The 20,801-nt window shown below is 46.0% G+C and overlaps 1 protein-coding gene across 1 annotated transcript in view; it reads right to left on the bottom strand.

Annotated features, from left to right (window-relative positions):
* Window positions 1-20,801, bottom strand: part of LOC135917835 (ice-structuring glycoprotein-like) — a 59,854-nt gene that overhangs the window by 15,551 nt on the left and 23,502 nt on the right. The window contains exon 2 of the mRNA XM_070533314.1: window positions 17,733-18,420. Within this exon, the coding sequence (XP_070389415.1) occupies window positions 17,733-18,420 (688 nt within the window). The remainder of the gene's footprint in view (window positions 1-17,732; window positions 18,421-20,801) is intronic.

A 20,801-nucleotide genomic window follows, 5' to 3' on the forward strand; every position in this document is an offset into this window, starting at 1 on the left:
GTTGCCTTAGAAACGTGCCGTAGAAAGTTATAGTGCGGTATATATCGGTAATTATGAGCATGTAAATTACAGACGTCGCAGTTAAATGGGTAGCGAAGTACGTTTCCTTTACATTTCTTCTGCTCTTGGCGCACACGCAGAGCCACCTTGCAGCAAACACAGAAGACCCGCTCCTCGCAATGTACGGCGCTGCCACGGCAGTTGCCGCCCTACTCGCCCGCTTGTCTCATTCGTCTCGTTTGAGCGCATTGGGGCCGTGCGGGGACTGGTGCGAGGATGCCCCAATACCCTTGCGTTTAATAAGTTTTCTCGCTCTCTCCCCTTCCAACTTCCAGCGTGCGTCACTCGAACCCTCGTGTTCAGGCGACGAGGCTCCTCTTTGCGCTCACAGCGCGATTGCTAGGTGCTGCGTCCGATGTGGGAGCCTCTGACGTGATCGTTGCGCCGTAGCGCGTCTGGTGGAAAGCGTCCCCTGCGATTTGTGCCATGCTGCTGGCGTGAAGTCATGTGTCAGCACGGTGCTCCTGGAACAAATAATGAGAAAAACGTTGTGCTGTGGACTTAGAAGTGTTGTATATGAAAAGTATGTCTTTGTGTGACTCAAGAGCATGCTGAGTGAATGAGTAGGCGGCGGCAACGGGGTGCAATAACGCTATCGCGTTCCACTCTTGAAGGCGAAACTAAAGCGTCCTCCAATTTTTTCATTGTCTGCTAGTAGCACTATGTGGTCTCATAGATCAGTCCAGGGACCTTCTGTTGCACCCTTTGCTCATTACTCACGATGTATAAGTCAAACCCTAATTCACTGCTTTTCACCCCTCTTTTTGGTCTGTAGGTGGTGCTCCTAAGCCCAGTAATGTCACTCCCACTGAGCACAATACGTCTTGTAGCAGTCTTGGACCAGCCAAAATGAACTGATCCGTCTACAACTATTCAAGATGGCCTCAAAACGTCCTTTATGTACAGTCGACCAAAAAAGTTTACGGACCACGGGATCTCAGAAAATTCAAAATATACCAGTAGCCTTTAAAAGCAGCCACTAAAATTGTGCATCACAATGTTGTTCGCATATGCCACAAAAGGCTGGAAATGGGAATAACAGGCTGCGTCTTGAGACTGAGGAGATATTCAGCTTTTTGTGAGATCTCTTGGTCCGTAAACTTTTTTGGTCGACTGTACGTCTAGAGGACGTCCGGCGAAAGACGCCTGGAACACCCCTTGGTAAGCTGTTTTCTGCTTAGCTCTTGCTAGGATGGCTAGAAAGCATCCTGTAATAACGTGTAGAAGATACATGTGCTGAAAGTTATCCAGATATAAATATAAAATAGACATTTCAACGCTTTCCTCAACCTTATATGATCGTTACATGCCTAGCGCCTGACGTTACTACACAGCCTGCACTAAAATAACACTTACATACACTGCCTTTACGTCGGTCTGTCATTTTACCATCCTGAGAGCTGTACATTGCCTTTAGCCGCACATGTGTCTTTGCGCTGTATTCCCAGTCGTCGCGACTTTGACGAAGTAAAAACATGAAGCGAATGCAAAAATATAGCGCTAGATGGAAGGGATCATGCATACAAGACTAAGACTTTAACCGTGTTCATTAAGAAAACAGAAAAGATTAAACATGAATCCAAGTTAACGCCCCAAAGCCACGATTTAATTAGGAAGCAAACCGTAGGAGGAGACTCCAAATTATTTTTGCCCATCGGGTCAGTTAACATGTGGTTAACACTTGGGGTTAACATGCTCCTTAATCTAAGTACGTGATAGTTCTTGCATTTTGCTCCTATCATACACGTGACGTCGAGGTCAGCAGTGCGGTGCCAAATGCACTAAACTGCCACGGCGAGTAACAGAAAATGAGTGCCCATTTTGAGCAGCAGCGCAAATTTATTGTGAGTGTTAAATTCAGACATGGATTAGTGAGTCCAATCATGTATTTTTGGTGCAGAGGATCACGCGCAGTAAGCTCTTGTGTTGTTCACTCCTCACTTTGTCCTTGTTTCTGCGACCCTGACCGTGATCTGCTATGATTTTTCTCAAGGTGCCGGTTCAACCTCCACAGCAGCACCTTATTTGCCAGTTTTTCGCCCCTACCTAGACCTGCGCATTGAGCAGCATCGCAAATGCGCTGTCAGGTGTTCAATCAAGTAGTGAAGAAAACTTAATGAGCCTCCACTGGCATATTCTGTCTTTCCCAGGCGGACCCTTGCTCTAGACGAAATGCAACGTGCGCTTCTATACGAAGGTCAAACTAAATTCCGTGCACGTGCCAACGCGGCGATGAGTCCGCGGTGACACCGGTACGGTGGTGCCGTCCCGCTCACTCGCCTGGAAGCGCGTCCTCTCCTCAACCATTTTTCTTATTTTTTCACTTTCGTACAGCGTAAACTTGCGCGCTCACCGCCTCTCCTCACTCGTAGTCCGCTCCTCCAAGCCCTCACTGTCGCTTTGCTCTTTTTTCTTTCACTCTACTGACCTCGTCTACATTTGTGCGTCCCATGAATCATTTCTTCCATTACGAAACAATTGTACTACTTCTCCAAAGGGACAAACCACGCCAAAAGCTGGACTGGCGCCGGCAAAATAATGACTGTAGCGCCGTCGCGCTTCCCTGCAGCGCATATCCTCAGAAAAAAAGAGCATGTCCGTGCGCTCTAACGACGAACTTTCACTGGCGGAGCTTTATTACGGTTACGGTGACAAATGATTCACTAGTTGCACACACACTGTGCAGAGAACGCTAAAAGCCAACCATTTTCTGTGCCTGGTTTGCGAAGTTTTGCTCGCGCTTGTAGATAGATCCGGAAGTTCTTGGACCATCGTTAACAAGTTCGTCTTTAACGCTTCGGGCATTTCATCCTGCGGTAACTTAACAGAGTTGAAGGGGGAGTGCTTATACTGCTTCTAAATAGATGACAAGGCAGATGACAAATCTGGATCTATTGCACGCTTTCGACCATTTTCCTCGCTGGCTTTCAGCTCGGTCTTTCTTGCGCAGCTTGAAACTTTGTAACCGCCGCGGGAGGAAGAAAGTCGAGGGCACAGTAGGAGGCTGCGTGAATACGCAAGGATCTGTCATGAGCATGAAATTTGTGCGCTATGTAGCGCTGTTATGTTGCATATTTTTCCGAGAAATCTCAAACTTTATCAGATGCTCGGGAAGGGAGAGACACTGTGCCAGCTAGGAGTGCCTAGCTATGAGCTCGGTTCACTGAGAGGATTGATTTTCGAAACACTGCCTTGTACGGGAGTTTTCACGAATGACATTGGTCGCTTCCGCAAATTTCCTACGTAAGCTAGCCAGTAGGATTCACGACGACCTTTCAAATGCCTTTCGTGCATTCCTGGCTCTTCTCAACCATCGTTCCAGTGTAGAGCTAACTAGTACAGAGCGCGCACAACCACTTTATGACTTTCCATATCTTAGTGTATGTGACAAACTGTGCTCGGCGTGCTGGTTTGATGCATTGTTAGGCGTCTTTGTTTAGTGCAGTGTCGTTTGCTGTAACAACTGGTACAATCTCTTCAAAAGGAGCCCGTACTAACTTATCTGAGAAAAATACCCGAAAGTCTATCCTTCTAGCGCACGGTTTCCGAAACATTCAGGTTGTATATGTCAGCGTTGAGTGTTGTTCTGGAAACACGTTATCGTACAGTACTATTAACGTACTAAAGAACTTACTGCCATAGTGCCGACAAGGACTTTCAATTTTTTTTCCGCCATGGACTCCGACATCGATATCGCGCTAGCTATAGGACGCCGCGATAGCGGCACAGCAAGCGATCTGGCATTGTGGGGAAGGCGCGTTGCCGCCGCGTGCGTCTACGCCCATGTAGAGCTGGCCCCACGCAGAATATTTATGGTTGAGAAAAATTGGGTAGCTTACATTACATGTGCTGCTTCAAACTTTTTTGAGAGCGTCACATCAAGAAATTTACATTAAAATATGGAGTGCCTCCTTCATATCTCAACATTTTGAGATATGTCTAATATATATATATATATATATATATATATATATATATATATATATATATATATATATATATATATATATATATATATATATATATCGTGCTTTCGTCTCATTCACGCTGGGCTCTATAGTAGTGTAGAATGAACAGCAAGGATTAGGTTTAAACAATTGTTTTCAAGAATTTGTGGCCTTTTCTTTCACCTGGAAGATTCATAAAGTAAGCCTGGTTGTATATAATGGGCATGCATGTAGATATGCAATCATTCTGTTCTATATAATTGCCACAAGCAGTTTGATAAATATTTTTTCGGTATTATTGGTTAGCTAATACCGTCTTTTCCGAAGCCATTCTTCAATGCATTCGAAAAAGAAAGAAAAACAGCCTTGGTAACACGCTCAGCGTGGTAGTCTATGTGAAGAAACTAATTTATTTACTTATCTATTTGATTTATCGATACTGCAATCCGCACTGGGGATTTTAGCCGGGTGGGAAACAATACATATGTAAAGAACGCTATAGCATGGGCAATGAACACAAAACAAATCTGGTCAACAGAGCTTGAACATAGCTTTGGCACAGCAAGATAACAAATTTTTACTGAATACTTGAAACAAATGCTGAAAGTGATCACTTTAAAACTTGGTCATTGCCTAGATGATTCCATTCAACCACTGTTCATGGAAAGAACGAATACTTAAAACAATTATTACGCGTACTTAATGGGGTTATTGTTCGGCTATGTCATTGCCTGGTGGTATAACCCGATGAAGAAGCAATTATTCCTGTGAGACATTTCTTATAATGACCTTTGATAAGTTGAAAAAGAAATTTTATTCTTGATACATGATTTCCTTGCATTAATGGTGGTAGTTTTGCTTTATTTAAGAGGTCTGTCACTGAAGTGCATCCGAAGCTTTTTCTTTGCACCATTTCTATCTTGTTAGTGCCAGTTTCAGTAAAAGTAATGTCATGCCTAAAAAAGAGGCAACGCTTTGTTCCGAGAGTTATGTAGCGAATAAGGTTTATTTACATAATGATATTATCTGATTTATCTTGTTTTGTCGAACTAATACAAGCTCATCTCAAGTGCAGGTACCCCGCGTGTTTGCACGCCATGGCAACCTCGACATTGTCCGAATACATTACAAGCAGTGTCCAAAGAGGACGCTGCACAGATTGTGAATGTGGAGGATTTCATCGAACAGCTGAAATAATCAGCTGTGATAAACTGCCACCTGGGTGGTGTATCCTCTGCGGCCACTCTCCGGCTGCGCATGGAGTTTTAGCCACATGCATTCAGGGTACAAATGGCAGTAACCCCGTATTCAGAAATGCATCTTAAGTTGAAGCCCTCGCTTGACTTGATTTGAATGCGGCCTAGCGTGAACGCACCTAAAGAATCGCAATTAGCCTCTTGGGCGCGTTCCCACCAGGTGTGACCTTTATCAAGCATGGCCTTCAGGTTAAGATGCATTTCTGAATAAGGGGCTTAGGATGGGTTTTACTTGTATGTGCCTATGTGTATCACCCTGTGGTAAAATTACGCATGGTGGGGTTTCGTTTCACCATCACTTAAATAAAATGCGCATTCTGAACCTTGTACAATATTATCAAAATTGAAATGTGTGCCTAGTACACTGCATTCAACTTCTTCAATTGCATCAACAATTTGGGATGAGTTTTGAATATTCCCTTTAATAGGCTTTTATCTAATTTCGACTTAGTTCACTGCTTTCTGGTGCGTTGTCTCCTTGGATGTGTGGCTTTTCTTCTTGATGGCCAAGGTGCCTACCCTGCTTAGAATTATACTTCTCTTTATGGGTGCAGTTTAGATGAGGCTGACTGCATTTAGCCTGATCAAGGTGGAAGCGCGCTGAAATATCAAAAATGCATTTTTCAGGACGCACTAGCAATAAAAATCAATGCCAGAATACAGGCCCATCTTGTATGCATAGCACTAGGACATCTTAGATGAAGTATGTCGTATCATGTCAATCACTGATGAGCATGTACTTGGTGTGTGTGTGTGATCTTTTAATGAAATGCATATATATGTCACATCTCTCTTTAGGTTCTAGCCAAATGGAGCTGGAAGGACATCAAAACTACAACAATGGTAAACCAAATTTATTGAAACATTCCCTTACAAGTTCTACGGGTAAGCTCCCTTTAAAAAGAAATGTTATTACTGGAAGTTAACGTCCTGTTGGCTTCTCGGATTTAACACCTAATTATACAAATGTTCTATATTTTTCTTGAACACGCAGAATGGATAAAGTTTCCATAAGATTATATGTTGCCCATGCAAATACGACTTCTAGCGTCAGCAGACTGGTGAAGGCTCCTAAGGGCCGATTTACGCTCGAGCCGACCATCGCCGCGAGCCGCACCGCACGCTTGCGGTCGCGCAATAAAATTGCACGTATTTAGCACTTGTGCACAAATTACCATTTACACTGTGTGCACAGTGTATCCTTACACATTGTAAACCTAGGGGACGACGACGAAGTGTTTCTATCATAGAACACTTGTACCTTTGTCTCGCTTTGTTTATTTCCAAACTCTTGGAGCTGCCACTCCCTTGTTGCGGCAATGGATGAAGAAGCCCTCGAAGACCTTCCTGGAGTCAAGCCATCACGTGGTGTCGCGTCCAGGAAACGCGGAAATGCGTCAAGTTACGCGGACAGCGAGGCAACCGAGTTGTACTCGGACAGCGTCGACTCGTCGGACGACGATTTCACACTTGTAATGAGCCGAACCTCAAAAAGAAGACGGCTACGGAGGTCATCGTCGCCAAGTGTCACCACCGTGAAGACAACACCACAGCGCTGGCCGTACACCATGCTCTTCATGCCTGTGGACCCAGTGTCCAATCTGCGACTCCTAAACAGGCAAGTCCTTTCCGCGCTTCTTGAGGGAATCGCGCCAAACGAGATAAAGGACGTGAGAATAAACTCACGGAAGAATGTCCTCGCAGTAGATGTTCTACACCATAGTGCACTGCAAAGCCTACGGCACGTAACGGAGATCGACAAAGTACAAGTTCGATCCATGATACCTACAGGCTGCAATGGCACTGTCGGCGTCATTTATGATGTAGGCATTTCTATACCAACCGACGACTTACCTATATTAACAAAGCCAACTACAGAAGGCACTCTTATCACGCACATCACAAGACTTGGCAACACACGTTGCCTGAAGCTGTGGTTTGAGGAAGACAGCCTTCCCTCACACGTCAAAGTTGGCCACGTCCGCCACCCAGTCCGCCCATACGTACCGAAGCCCCTGCAGTGCTACAAATGCTGCAAGATGGGACACGTAAAAGGTGCGTGTAGGAATAACCTCGTGTGCCCTCGGTGCGCTGAATTTCATTCAGCAGATACCTGCCGCGCAACTGTGTTGAAGTGCCCTAACTGCCATGGTACTCATGAGGCCTCATCCAATGATTGCCCGCGGGTGAGGAACGAGCGAGCAGTGCTCAAACGTATGGTACGGGACCATTCAACGCACAGAGAGGCTGCCGCTACTCTCAGGCGACGACGACATCGCCATCGAAGAGCATCAAGAAGAGTAGCATCTACTGAAAGATGTACACCATAGTCTTCCGGCAAAGCGGCTACCGTATCAACGCCGACTTCCACAAAGACAGACACTGCGAAAACGAAGAAAGGGGCAAGACTCGCACCTCCTGAAGAGTGGCCAACACTTCCACGAGCACAACCTGCACCGGAGTCCCATCAGATTGCGCCGCCCTCAATGACCTCACGAACCGAGGATGCGACGACGACTGAGGATCGCCAAGTCATAGTGATGCTGAAGTCACTTATGGACGCCATGCGCATTCTACTGAGCAGCATGAAAACCCCGTCGGCACAGAGCGCACTGCATGTGGTGGACACCTTGAGTCTGGTGCTTGCGGCTCTAGGGTAAAACCACGGCCCGAAAATTGCCGTCGTTTCAAGAGGAGGTCAAGAATGCATCTGTCTTTCAGTGGAACGCCAGAGGGCTTAAGTCACGCATGTCCGACTTCAGACAGTTTGTATTTGCGCACCAATTCCCCATTATCGTGATTTGCGAGCCCAACCTGTCAGCTCCGATCAGACTGTCCGGGTATTAGTGCTTTATGTCCTCTGCCCACGGAGAGTGCAGCAAGGTCGTTGTGTTTATACGCCGGGACTTGACTTATGTACATCACACAGTGCTTCCTGGCGAAGCAAATTAATACGTTTGCTTAACAGTGAAGAAGAAAAAGCTGACGTTCACAATTCTTGGAGCCTATTTATCTCCAACAAGCTGTCTAGATTGTGAGCGCTTACGGGGAATTTTCTCATCGACTCCACAGCCGTGGGTGCTCACTGGGGACTTTAACGTCCACCATTACCTATGGGGAAGCTCCAAAGTGAACTCTAGAGGCAGAACGTTGGTGTCCTTTGCCTATGAACTGGAATTTTGCCTGTCAAACGATGGTAGCCCTACTTATCTGCGCGGATCAGCGTATAGTAGTTGCTTGGACCTTACCTTCGTTTCACATTCGCTTTCGAGAAGAGTGCACTGGTTTTCGGATTTAGAAACGTGGGGTAGCGACCACATCCCAACCTATTTGAAGATCGAAGGTTTGACTAGCTCCAAGTCCTCCAGAACCATCCAGTGCACCTATTGGCCTAAATATAAAATAATAATGGAAGACTGTTGTCGTGACGGCACCTCCTATAACCTACAGGGCGCGATAAAGGATGCCATACAAACAACCACGCATTTCCTTTCGAAAGGTTCTTCCCGCACCGATTTCGACATCGAACTAGCGAAACTTCGAGCTATTCGCCGTCGTGCGGAGCGAAGATATAGACGCACGAAGTCCAATTATGATTTGAGATTGGCTAGACGAACACAAAAGAAAATACAGCGTCACATGAACAAGCTGGCTTCGCGACAATGGGTATCCTTTTGCGAGTCCCTCGATCCGCGAAAACCTTTGTCGCTTATATGGAGGACTGTTCGTGGCCTTCGCATAACCTTTGGTCCGCGCCACCCGCTTAAATCTCTGGCACTCCATCTACAATGTAGAGATATTGATGTCGCTGAATCTTTCTGCAGAAAGATTCCTGGTGAAGCAAATTCCGATGGAACGGGTACGGGAACGCTCGACCACCCACCGTTCTCACGTGATCCCCGCATTGAATGCCCTTTTTCTATGGAAGAACTAGAAGCTGCGCTGGCTTTGTTCAGGCGTTCTTCAGCGCCAGGACCTGACGGCATTACATACCGTGCCCTGTGTAAGCTAGGAGACCAAGCTCGGAAGGCACTCTTGCTCCTGTACAACGACTCCTGGCAGACGGGTACGGTTCCGCAAGAATGGAAGTCAACTCGCCTCATTCCACTTCTGAAAGCTGGCAAGTCGCCTTTGGACATTTCCTCATACCGTCCGATAGCACTTGCCAGCTGTGTCGGCAAAACAATGGAAAGAATGATTTTAACACGTCTAGAATGGTACTTAGAGTACTATGAAATCTACCCAGATACTATGGCCGGATTCAGACGTGGCCGTTCGTCAACAGACAACGTTGTTGACTTGACAACATTTGTGCAACACCAAAAGGCCTGTAAGCGACTATCTGCTGCACTATTTCTAGACGTTAAAGGGGCTTATGATAATGTCACCCATGAAGCCATCCTTAGCACGTTAGAAGCCGTCGGACTTGGTGGTAAGATGTATATGTGGGTGTGCAACTACTTACAGAGGAGACCATTCTACGTAGACACAGAAAATGGCCCGACATCCGAGCATTACGGTAGCCGAGGTGTCCCTCAAGGCGGAGTGCTTAGCCCGACTCTTTTCAATCTCACCCTCTGTGGATTAGTTGACAACCTGCCAAGCACCTTACGACTTTCCATCTATGCGGACGACATCTGCATTTGGACATCAAGCGTGACACGACCTCAGCTTCGCACTCGGCTTCAGAAGGCTGCCACAATGACATCTTTCTATCTTCGTGAACAGGGACTTGAAATTTCATGCGGAAAGTGCGCAATGGTGGCATTCACGAGGAAGCCAATGTCTGGTGACGGCGTATCTATTAACGGACAACTTATACCATACAGCAGAAGTCACAGATTCTTGGGAGTCGTAATTGACAGAGACCTGTCTTTGACTCCGCACGTCAATTACGTGAAAAAGCGGCTGACTGCTATCTGTCACCTGTTCAGGTTCCTTGCAGGAAAAAGTTGGGGAGTATCTGTACACGCTACGTTACAGCTGTACATCGCGTTGTTCGTTGGATTCCTGCGATACGGCCTGCCTGCAATATCCAACACCTGCAAGTCTAACCTGCGTACGATACAGAGCATTCAAGTCCAAGCCCTTAAGATATGTCTCGGCTTACCACGCAGTGCATCAACGGCTGAAACAATTGCCCTTGCGCAGGATTACCCAATCAAGACGCACATTACCGTTGAGGCAATGCGTATGCATCTCAAGCATTATGCTAGGACCCATTGCCACCACTTGGCGTGCCTCACTGCTGCAAGGCCCTGCTCGACATTTAGCGGCATTGTCAGTGCACATCGTGCGTCCTTTACTTCAGGGTACGCACCTCCGGCCAAGCCAGCGTTTCCTCCGTGGTGTTTGAGCCGTCCACAAGTACATCTAATGATTCCAGGACTACAGAAGAACACCCGCCGTGGTTGCTCAGTGGCTATGGTGTTGGGCTGCTGAGCACGAGGTCGCGGGATCGAATCCCGGCCACGGCGGCCGCATTTCGATGGGGGCGAAATGCGGAAACACCCGTGTGCTTAGATTTAGGTGCACGTTAAAGAACCCCAGGTGGTCAAAATTTTCGGAGTCCTCCACTACGGCGTGCCTCATAATCACAAAGTGGTTTCGGCACGTAAAACCCCAAATATTATTATTACTACAGAAGAAGACAGATCTACCGGCCCCTGCTCTAAAACAGCTGAGCTTACTTCTTCTGCATGAAAAGTACAGCGACCACGTCCACATCTATACCGATGGATCAACTACGTCGTGCAGTTCCGGTGGTGCCGTGGTGGTACCAACGCGAGGAATGACACTGCGCTTCAAGACATCGCATGCCACGACCTCAACGGCAGCAGAACTAACGGCCCTGCGTCGAGCACTGGAATTCATTGAATCTGAAAGAGCTAGAAAATGGGCTGTGTTCTGTGATTCGAAACCGGCATTACAGTGCACGCAGTCAGTTCTTCGACATGGATGCCATGACCAACTGACATACGAAATCGCGAAACTTTACCATGATGTCCAACAAAAAGGTCACGAGGTCGTTTTTCAATGGGTGCCTGGCCATTGTGGGATCAGTGGCAATGATTCCGCCGATAACGCTGCTCGTACCGCACATCATGAAGAGCACAGCGTTCCAATTCCGCTTTCGAGGACAGACGCCACTAGGCAGCTTCGACACTTGGCACGCAGTCTCACACTGACCGAGTGGAACTCGCCGAACTTACGACTTACACGACTACATCCACTAAACCCCTCCCTGCAACTCCGGCCTCCACTCGGACTTCCTTGACGTGAAGCTACGCTTCTCTGTCCCCTTTGGTTAGGAGTTGCCTTCACAAAGGCATTCTCTACATTAATTGGAGTGACCGACAGTGGAGCATGCGAGGTCTGTGGCACGGAAGAAAACATCGACCACCTGCTGTGCCACTGTCCACGATACACCCCTGAGAGACAAGAACTTGCCAAAGCTTTTCAAAAACTGCACAATCAGCCGCTTTCTGTGCAGGTGCTGCTGGAACACCGCCCCCATCGCCCGTCGGCCCATAAAGCGGTGAAGGCACTTTTGTGCTTCTTAAGGACGACGGGCTTGTCCGACCATTTGTGACTATAATTGCAATTTCTGTAAGGCCACACACGTCAGCGAACTCACTGCAATTTCGTTCTTTCCTTCCCTCCGCTCCCTCCCTGTTATCTTTCTTTTCCCCCTTTCCCGTTCCCCCGGTGTAGGGTAGCCAACCGGACGTGATTCTGGTTAACCTCCCTGCCTTCTTCTTATCTCGTTCCCTCCTCCTTCTAAACCTAAATCTGTGCGCTAGTGTTCGATGCGTGCAATCTTTCGCGCGACCGCAAGCGTGTGGTGCGGCTTGCGGCAATGGGCGGCTCGAGCGCAAATCGGCCCGAAGCTGGCTATGTGAACCGCATGACAACGCAGCACACGAGCGCTGCTCCGGCACTAGAACCGATTGCTACTTCCATAAGCTCCACAGCTCAGGCAGCTTACCTGTGGGAACACTGCGACTTCTCACATAATACTGCAGTCGTTTTGCTGAGCATGCCAAAGAGTACCACCCTGGTATTAGGAATACAACTCTGCCATTTTCAAGGTAACTTTTGCTGCATTTAGCCGCTACGAGAGACACTATGACGAATGTTATGGAGCAGCACAGGTTTCAGGGAAACTTCATGTTAGGACTGAAATAAGTGGGTTAGAATCTAGAGAAAGCTATGCAGTGAGCCTAACTTTGCACCCTTAAATAGAACAGGAAATTCGTACACACAAGGTTGAGGACAGGATGTCCTATTTGTGCAGGCTGCTTGAGGGAAACACAGATGTATAAAACAGTCGTGAACACTGTTCTGAAAGGTGTTTCAGATTCACTTCATGCAAAGCGCCTACACTTCGATGTATCCTAGTTGAGCCGTGACAAAGCAAGAAAAAGTTTGTATAAAGAGAATTGCATCTACGTCCAACCCAATGCGATAGGGTGGCACAGCCCCGATGCTACGATGGAACACTCACCATTGCTGTTATTCCAGATGGCCCTTTTGCTTGGCGTGCCTACAGATTTCTTGAGCACCGAGCCATGATGCACAAGAATCAACAGTCCCCTAAGATTGAACAGGGATGCTGCTTTTGGATGGCAGCCATACCTTCACCTGGCCACTCGGATTATCAGGTGATGCCACTATCAGCAAACTGGGTGCGCCATAGAAACCACTCTCACATGAACTTGTTCCGGGGCAGAGCAGTGGTACTACGATGGAACCCTCACCATTGCTGTTGTTCCAGATTGGTTATTTAGACCAATCTTACTTCTATGTCAGGAGCGATAATCACTTCCTTTATTTGGTGCTGTGCCCCGGTATATGGTTAGTTGTAGCGACTACTTGTGAAAGGAATGAATGCAGTATAATGCATAAAGTGGCATAAAGTATCATGCATGAGTGGCATAGGGGGCGAAACGCCTATGTTTTTGTTATATTTTATTTGAGTAAAGCCATCGATGTTGAAGTATGAGTTCCGCTGGCTTTTCGAACATTTTTTCACCACTGGCATTGTTTCTCCTTTCGAATGCAAGATTTCTTCTGCTGTCTCTGTTGTATCTCCTGCTACGTAACGTGTACAAGCTTTTCATATTCCTAGAGTGCTGTAGGAGCGGCCTCCATTTTCTTGTCCTTGTTCTTTTTTTCGATCTCTGTTTTTTTGCTTTTCCTTCATCGTTCAAGAATTCTGTTGCTTTTGGTTCGTGTTTTGTGTACGTATAGATCCCAAACATTAAGGTTAAACTTTTATTAAACATTAAGGTTAAACATTAAAGTTAAACTGCTCAGGCTGTTTTCTATGTTCATCTATCGTCATTTGGTCTGGTCGTTCGCAGACCATTTCTAAGACAAAGGCGTAGTCGATACATGACTGGCAGTTTTCCCACTGCCACGTTACCTCTCCATGACATTTTTTTCTCCTTTTTAACTATAATAAGGTTCTCTTCATTGTACATACCCAGTGCTAGACAATCATTGTAATGAGCATATCTGTCTAAATACTCCATGAGCGCATTCATATCTCTTACTTACATCACCTGGCCCGGTTTCATGAATTCAATAATATCGCTTCACATGCAATCAATCAATTCATTATTTTTATCTCTGCTATATCTACCTGTGTATAGGCATGCTACTCCAAGCGATGTCTTTTTTCCTTTCTATCTGCCGCCATTTCATAAAGGCTTGCACCGAGTTTTAAGATGCGAGTGCCACCTCATCGCATATGGACACTCGAGGGTGAGGTGAACTTGTTTACTGTGGGACGTTGGACGCAGACAGCTGTTTGCTCGAGAGTGCAATCAGACCCGCCGTGGTTGCTCAGTGGCTATGGTGTTAGGCTGCTGAGCACGAGGTCGCGGGATCGAATCCCGGCCACGGCGGCCGCATTTCGATGGGGGCGAAATGCGAAAACACCCGTGTACTTAGATTTAGGTGCACGTTAAAGAACCCCAGGTGGTCAAAATTTCCGGAGTCCCCCACTACGGCGTGCCTCATAATCAGAAAGTGGTTTTGGCACGTAAAACCCCATATATTATTAGAGTGCAATCACTGGACCCGAACTGCGGACGCTTTCCCGTTCGCTCGAATGCGTCTTCTATCGCAATACTTCAGCTGTCGAACTACTTAAATGCGGGTGTCCAGCATCAGGCGAACATGCCCTCTGGGTATCCTTTCAAGTCGCCTGGATTCCGTTATTTTTATTACTTAATTCTGCTACGTGACTTATTTTACAGAATGTCTATTGCGTATATCTACTGTGTCCTTTGTTTCCTAGAGCGCTTGATGCCCCACAAGGCGCATAATTATTTGGTTAATGCTAAATTAATCGCTAGTGACAACTAACTACACCACAAATACCAAGTTAGAGCGCTGTACACTGCAGTCCAGACCCGTATCTCAGCATATACTGCCTGGAAACTTGTCACATGCTTAATTAATCCAATTACGACGCAGGTACTATCGATAACGTTTCTAGCGTTTACTTTTAACGGGATTTCTTCGAGCTTGCAGATGCGGTAATGTGGGATGGCTGTGTCGGTGGTGGAATATTAAACCCACACAACGTATGTAACGCTAAGGTGGTTGGCAGTACGACGCTGGGACTGCTTCTGCGTTTCTTTCTTAGAAGGGAAATAAGTCATTGCGAGCAGAACCCACTAACCTTTACAATTATGGCCCTTTCTGCCACAGACTCTTCCGGCTTTTCAAGCAACACCGCTTCATCAACTTATCTTTCCTCATTTCTTGTCAACGTTGTATGCGTTCTGCGATTTCCTCAAGCACGGCTGTTTTAAACTTCCAGTGTTGGTTCTAGTATTTCCAAAAGCATGTCGTGGTTCAGGCTGCAACGTAAAGTTGAGGAGGTTAGGACTCAGAAAAATAGAGTACCCAGAGATGGTGCTTACTGCCCTTAGTCCTTAGGTCATTCTTGTGCTGCCCTTGAGTGGCATTAAAAAGCTGCTTTTACGTGAAATCTGAGAGCGAATTCGCGATACTAGTCGTTGCATATTAGAAATCGTGATGAAGCTGTAAACCCTCTCTGTGAAATGATAATCTGCAAAAAGTTTCTCAGCACGCACTGGTTTCACACACTGAACTGGGGCAAGGCCAGAAGGTTTCAACTTCAAGTAGTGGAGTGGACAGGATGTCTATCTCTTATTGGTCGATGCTACACCGTTTCCTGTCTTCATCGCTACGCTCCAGTGATCCCCGAAACACGGGAAAAATATCCCTAAGCGAAGGTTCTCTTCGATTGCGATTACTGATGAACCTTCGTCTCTTGTTGCGTTTATTTTTTGCCTCATTTGCACCAAGCAGTGCAAGATCGAGTAATCCAGCTAAAAAGGTCAAGTATCTGTAAGGTCAAGTGGGCCTCATTGGAATGTTCACACTGAGACCATTTTTTTTTCTTCAGTTCAACGCACAATGCTGTAAGGCTGTCTGATTAAAGTAGCTCCCAAATAAAAACTATCAGTGACTCGACGAAGTGATGTATTTCAGCGTGTAAATCGACGTCATGGCAGGAGTTCCTTTGTCTCCCGAAATTTCTGGCAGAGCCTCCTCTTTTACATTCCGGAAAACAAGAGATGCTGACCTTGAACTAGGTCATGAGGTCGTTTTCCGACAAGCATCTCTTTTCGTTACACGCCAGCGATAGGAAATTCTTTCCGTGCAGGTAGGCACTGCAAACTCACCACCAACAATTCATAAATGGCAATATGTGCCATAAGGTAATTCATTCAAAACACAATTAGTGGATGTCTGTCAATTAGTGGAATATGTGTTTCAATTTCTTGTGCAAGTAATGTAAGCGCCTGTCTAAATATTCCGCCTCAAAGACTGAAATTATCTGCATCAGGCTAGTTTTTATAAAAATCCATAAAGCGTAAAAGTAATCACCCTGTATAACAAGAAATCAATGGACGAGAAAAAGTAAACGCGTACGCCTCTACTCGCAAGAACTCGGACAGGGGAAGCATTGAGCGCCGTGAAATGGGCAAAGTGGAAATTATAACTTTGGAGCGCCGTCAATAAAGAAAGTGTTATATATATAAGCCCTTTGGCTGCCCCGCTGAAATGAATAAAAATTTTTTTATTGTCAGCGCCCTTTCCGAGTTGTTTTGCGAGTAGACGCGTGTGCGTTCTCTTTTTACTTCTTTTCTTTCTTCCTTGGATCTCTTGGTATATATTAAACCGGTAGTAGCGTGCCAACCCTTTTGCTCATCTAACCTTTCATCCAATACCCTTTCTCTCGCCAGCGCGCATGCATTTTCACGTACTTTTTGATGTACGCGATTTCCTTGTAATACATTCTTGGAATACGCAAGCCCTGCGCCCAGTGGGTGCGCTGCGCGGTGTGAGCAGCCTGAGGTGGCGGCGCGCTTTAAAGAGACTGTTGTTTTAGACTAAATGTTTGGCATAACGCAACATCAACATTTGGAGCCGTTTAGCTCAAAGGTACGAAACGAAAAAAGTATATCTTTTTGATCACTGCTGTAATAGCAACACAGGCAGGACGACGCTAGGTGGCGCTCATTGCCAAACGAGGCGTTCTTTCAGATGTGTGGTTGTGGACGTGCTGCAACGTTTTATGTAATTTGGGGTTTATTTTTCGTCGTCGTACATGTATGGCAGTGTACCTCACAACGTCGTGGATGGCAGGGATCCTTGACACACACAGCACAAGTGTTCTTCGCGTCTCTTCTCGAGCGCACTCCGAGTTTGCTTTATCCTATATTGTACTCGCATTGGGTTTCACGTACAGCGGCATAGGCGTTGAATGGGGGCGTTTTACGTTCCACCGCATGATGTGCTACCTGCATTGTGGGCGCTGTGAATCTTCAAAAACAGGGAGAAAGCTGCCAATTGAATTCTTTGTTCAAGATCCCAATACGTCTAATAACTTCCATGCTATTATTCGGACTAATGCAAGACTTCGTTTGGTGTTGCACAAAAGCAATGATAATAATCCTCGTTTAACTACTGCGTTTGCGTGAGTAGAACGGAAAGATTTTTTCCTCGAAATTTCCAGTCTTAGAACGTGCTTCGTGTCATATTGGCATCTATGACATCCACAATCGTAATATATTTTTCTTTTTTTTGGAGTGACAGAAAATCCCCACTCACATTGTATTTCCCGTGGAATTTTCATGCACATATGGCAATTCAGGTGAAACACAGATGTATTATTATATTGGAATGTAGAGGATTTATTGACTATAAATATTTGAAAGGAAGCAATCTTCCATACTTGAGCGCGGTGGCGGTTATGTGAAGGTGACCGGTCTCTGCAGCATAAGAAAAAGATCAGAAGCAGCATTAGTCACTGGGGCTACGCCAGAACAAATGAACTCACATGAAGAAGTAACGGCGAACAACTATTCACCTGGCTCTCCAGAAGACACATCCAGCTAAACTAATAGGCTATCATACTTACACTTTCTCTTGCGGAGGAGGGTGAGGTAGCTGACGGGAGTGCCAAGACCGTAGCCGTAGTTCAGGCCGTAGGCACCAAGACCATAGCCGAAGCCGTAGTGGCCGACGCCGTAGCCGAGAGTGCTTACGCCGTATCCGTAGACTGGGGCAGCGTGAGCGACGGTGGCAACAGCTGGGATGGCGTGAGTGACGGTGGCAACAGCTGGGACCGCGTGGGCAACAGTGGCAATGGCCGGGGCCTGGTGGATGGTGGTAGTGGCCACAGCCGGGGCGGCGTGGTAGGTTGCGACGGCTGGAGTGGCAACAGCGGTGGCCACTGGAGCAGCAGCGTATGTCGCGACTGGGGCAGCGACTGCGGTGGCAACTGGAGCGTGGTAGGTAGTGGCAACCTTAGTTACGGCAGGGGCAGTGGCGTAAGCAACAGCTGGAGCAGCGTAGGCAACAGTGGCAAAAGCTGGGGCATGGTAACTGGTGGTGGCGACGGCTGGAGCAGCAGCAACGACTGGAGTGGCGTGTGCAACGGTGGCTACTGCTGGGGCGTGGTAGGTGGCGACGGCTGGAGCGGCCAGGTAAGAAGCTCCGTAGCCATAACCCAGACCATAGCCGAGGCCGTAGCCCAAACCATAGCCGAGACCTGCGTAGCCAGCGAGGGCGCTAGTGGCCAGGGTGAGGATAAGGCACGCACGGATCTGTACATTGAGGAAAGAGGTAAGGGTACTCTTTGTGAGCGCACATAATTCTATCTGGTCATTACCTCCTCTGAATATTGCCGAATCTGCGGGACTACTTTTTTTGCGTTCTAGGGTCTATAACGCCTAAACCTTAATACTCAAATTCACGATAAAATGTTTTGCATTCAGCCTCAAGTTCACGGAAAAAATTCTTTTCTTTGTTATAAATAACAAAAGAAACATGACGACGATGCATGCGATGATGCGCATTTCATTAAATAGCATTTCTCAGGTTCTGCATGTTTAAAATTTCAGGCTTAAGTTTTACTTTTTGTAACAGTAAATTAGTTGGAAGGCAGAAATGCCGGAAAAGTCTGAAGGAATCTTTCGATGGTAACGTTAAGCCTAAGCAAACAGAAAAACTTGCTTTTGGTAGGATACAAAAATGGTTCAAACAAATTTACCTGTCCTAGCACTTTTTACATTTGCTGGCTGATGTCACAATATTCAAGGCAAGACACGTAGTTCATCTCGTTTATTCGACATTTGGCGGGTAAAGGGTGGAGGGGCGATGGCTTAGGATTTTGCACATTGCTCTGTCGCCATTGAAATAGAGAAGCACTGGAATAACATTCTCAGCAAAGGAATGAATGGCAGATATTCATTCGTGGCTTCAGCTTCTGCTACATATCGCTAATAGAGGCATGTTCACAGAGGCATGTTCACTTTTGAAAAATAATTGTTTCCTTATATTTTTTAAAATCTTACACCTTTCAAACAATAAAACTGCCGAAATGATGTAGCTTTCTATACAAGGCAGTAAAGCTAACCAAGTTCTGATAAAGTCCATGAGCGTTACGGCGTCCACTTGGTGTTAACAGAAGGTTCAGATAAAATAGGTTCACGTAGAAATCGTTTGAATCTCCGCATGCTTAATTCACCGCCAGAACATTTGACGCACTCATGAATACGTCTATCTTTTTGAAGCCACTAAGGAATGCTGTGGTTTTATGCAGATAGCATACAGTCTACACGAATGGTTCCACTCTACTTACGTAGTGGAATGTCAATATTTATGTACACCGTACAATTCTAATACGCATATCACAAATACATTAGTTAGTTTGCCTGTTGATGATTCCGAAACATCAATATCTTCACTTTATATTCTATTATACAATCGAGGGTATTTACATACTTAGGTTTATTAAGAAGTTAATAGGACACATGTCTACTGTCTCTTCCACACACAGAAAAAGGTTTCGAATCGAACTCAAGTATTTGTAGAAGGAAAAGGATTCTCACCGAAATAGTGTTTTACGTATCGCATCTCCTAGATAAAATTTTGCACAGCTTCTAGTATAACCTTCTTTTAGGGGGTACACGCAAAATGCTTTCTCCCTTCTTTACCGGCCTGTCTGTGCAGGAGCTGCTGGTTCCCGTGATGTGATGGATACAATAATGTGGGCCAAAATTGACGAAACTTAGTTCCGTAAGTGTGTTCCTCGTTATTGACAAATGGTTGCCACCTGTCGCTTGCATAAATAATTGCATGAATGTCGTGCCTACACTAGGTTGATCGTCTTCTGATGGTGGCTACATTCCCGCATATCGGAACTTGAGAGAACGCAGACTTTCAAAAATCTTACTTTGACTTTCTTACTTACTTACTTTGACCGTAAAACCACAGTGGTAAGGATCGCAAAAAAAAGCTGTTTCTTCATTTATAAGTAAAATATAGCGCTAATGAAACTTCGGAAAATGGATGGGTGGGTGCGAAAAAAATATAAAAAATTGCTTGATGTTCACGCACAAAAAAAGAATACCACTTTCTTGGCGCAATTAGGGCCCATTTAGACGTCTGCTCTACTTTGTTAGTTTTCTTTGACGGAGGAGGGAGACGGGTTCGGTTAGAGGATGTGCCACAAGGCATCGAAAATAAATCAAAGTGAAGGTTTCCAGTGTCCTACCTGGTGGTGAGTGGCCTGCAAGTACTTTGCTTATATGTGCGCGACTATGGATCACATGGAGTCTTCTCGTAAGTATACTGTACTTTCAGGAGGGACGTGTTTCCACTTTATTTGAAGCTTCTGAGGGAGGCCGATTTGTTAAAAGACTAGTGAAGTTGTGCATCAAATTCTATTAGTCACCTGTTGCTTGATATTAACGGTGCGTGGAGGCGTCCTAGCTTATCTCCAACTTTCTCTTTTGGTCATCCCTATTAACAGCTTTCGATATAAGCGGCTCGCTTGCGCCACATGCAAATATTACATATTTACCTCCCACATGTAAAAATGGCAAGCTCAAGCGTAGCAACTGCCGGCATACCTTTGCAAGGCTAGATCCTCCTGTAGCAAGGATTATCCAATTCCCTCACGGTGTTACGAGGTCTTAGGTTA

This window comes from Dermacentor albipictus, chromosome 2 (genome assembly GCF_038994185.2).
Source record: "Dermacentor albipictus isolate Rhodes 1998 colony chromosome 2, USDA_Dalb.pri_finalv2, whole genome shotgun sequence".
Lineage (NCBI taxonomy): Eukaryota > Metazoa > Arthropoda > Arachnida > Ixodida > Ixodidae > Dermacentor > Dermacentor albipictus.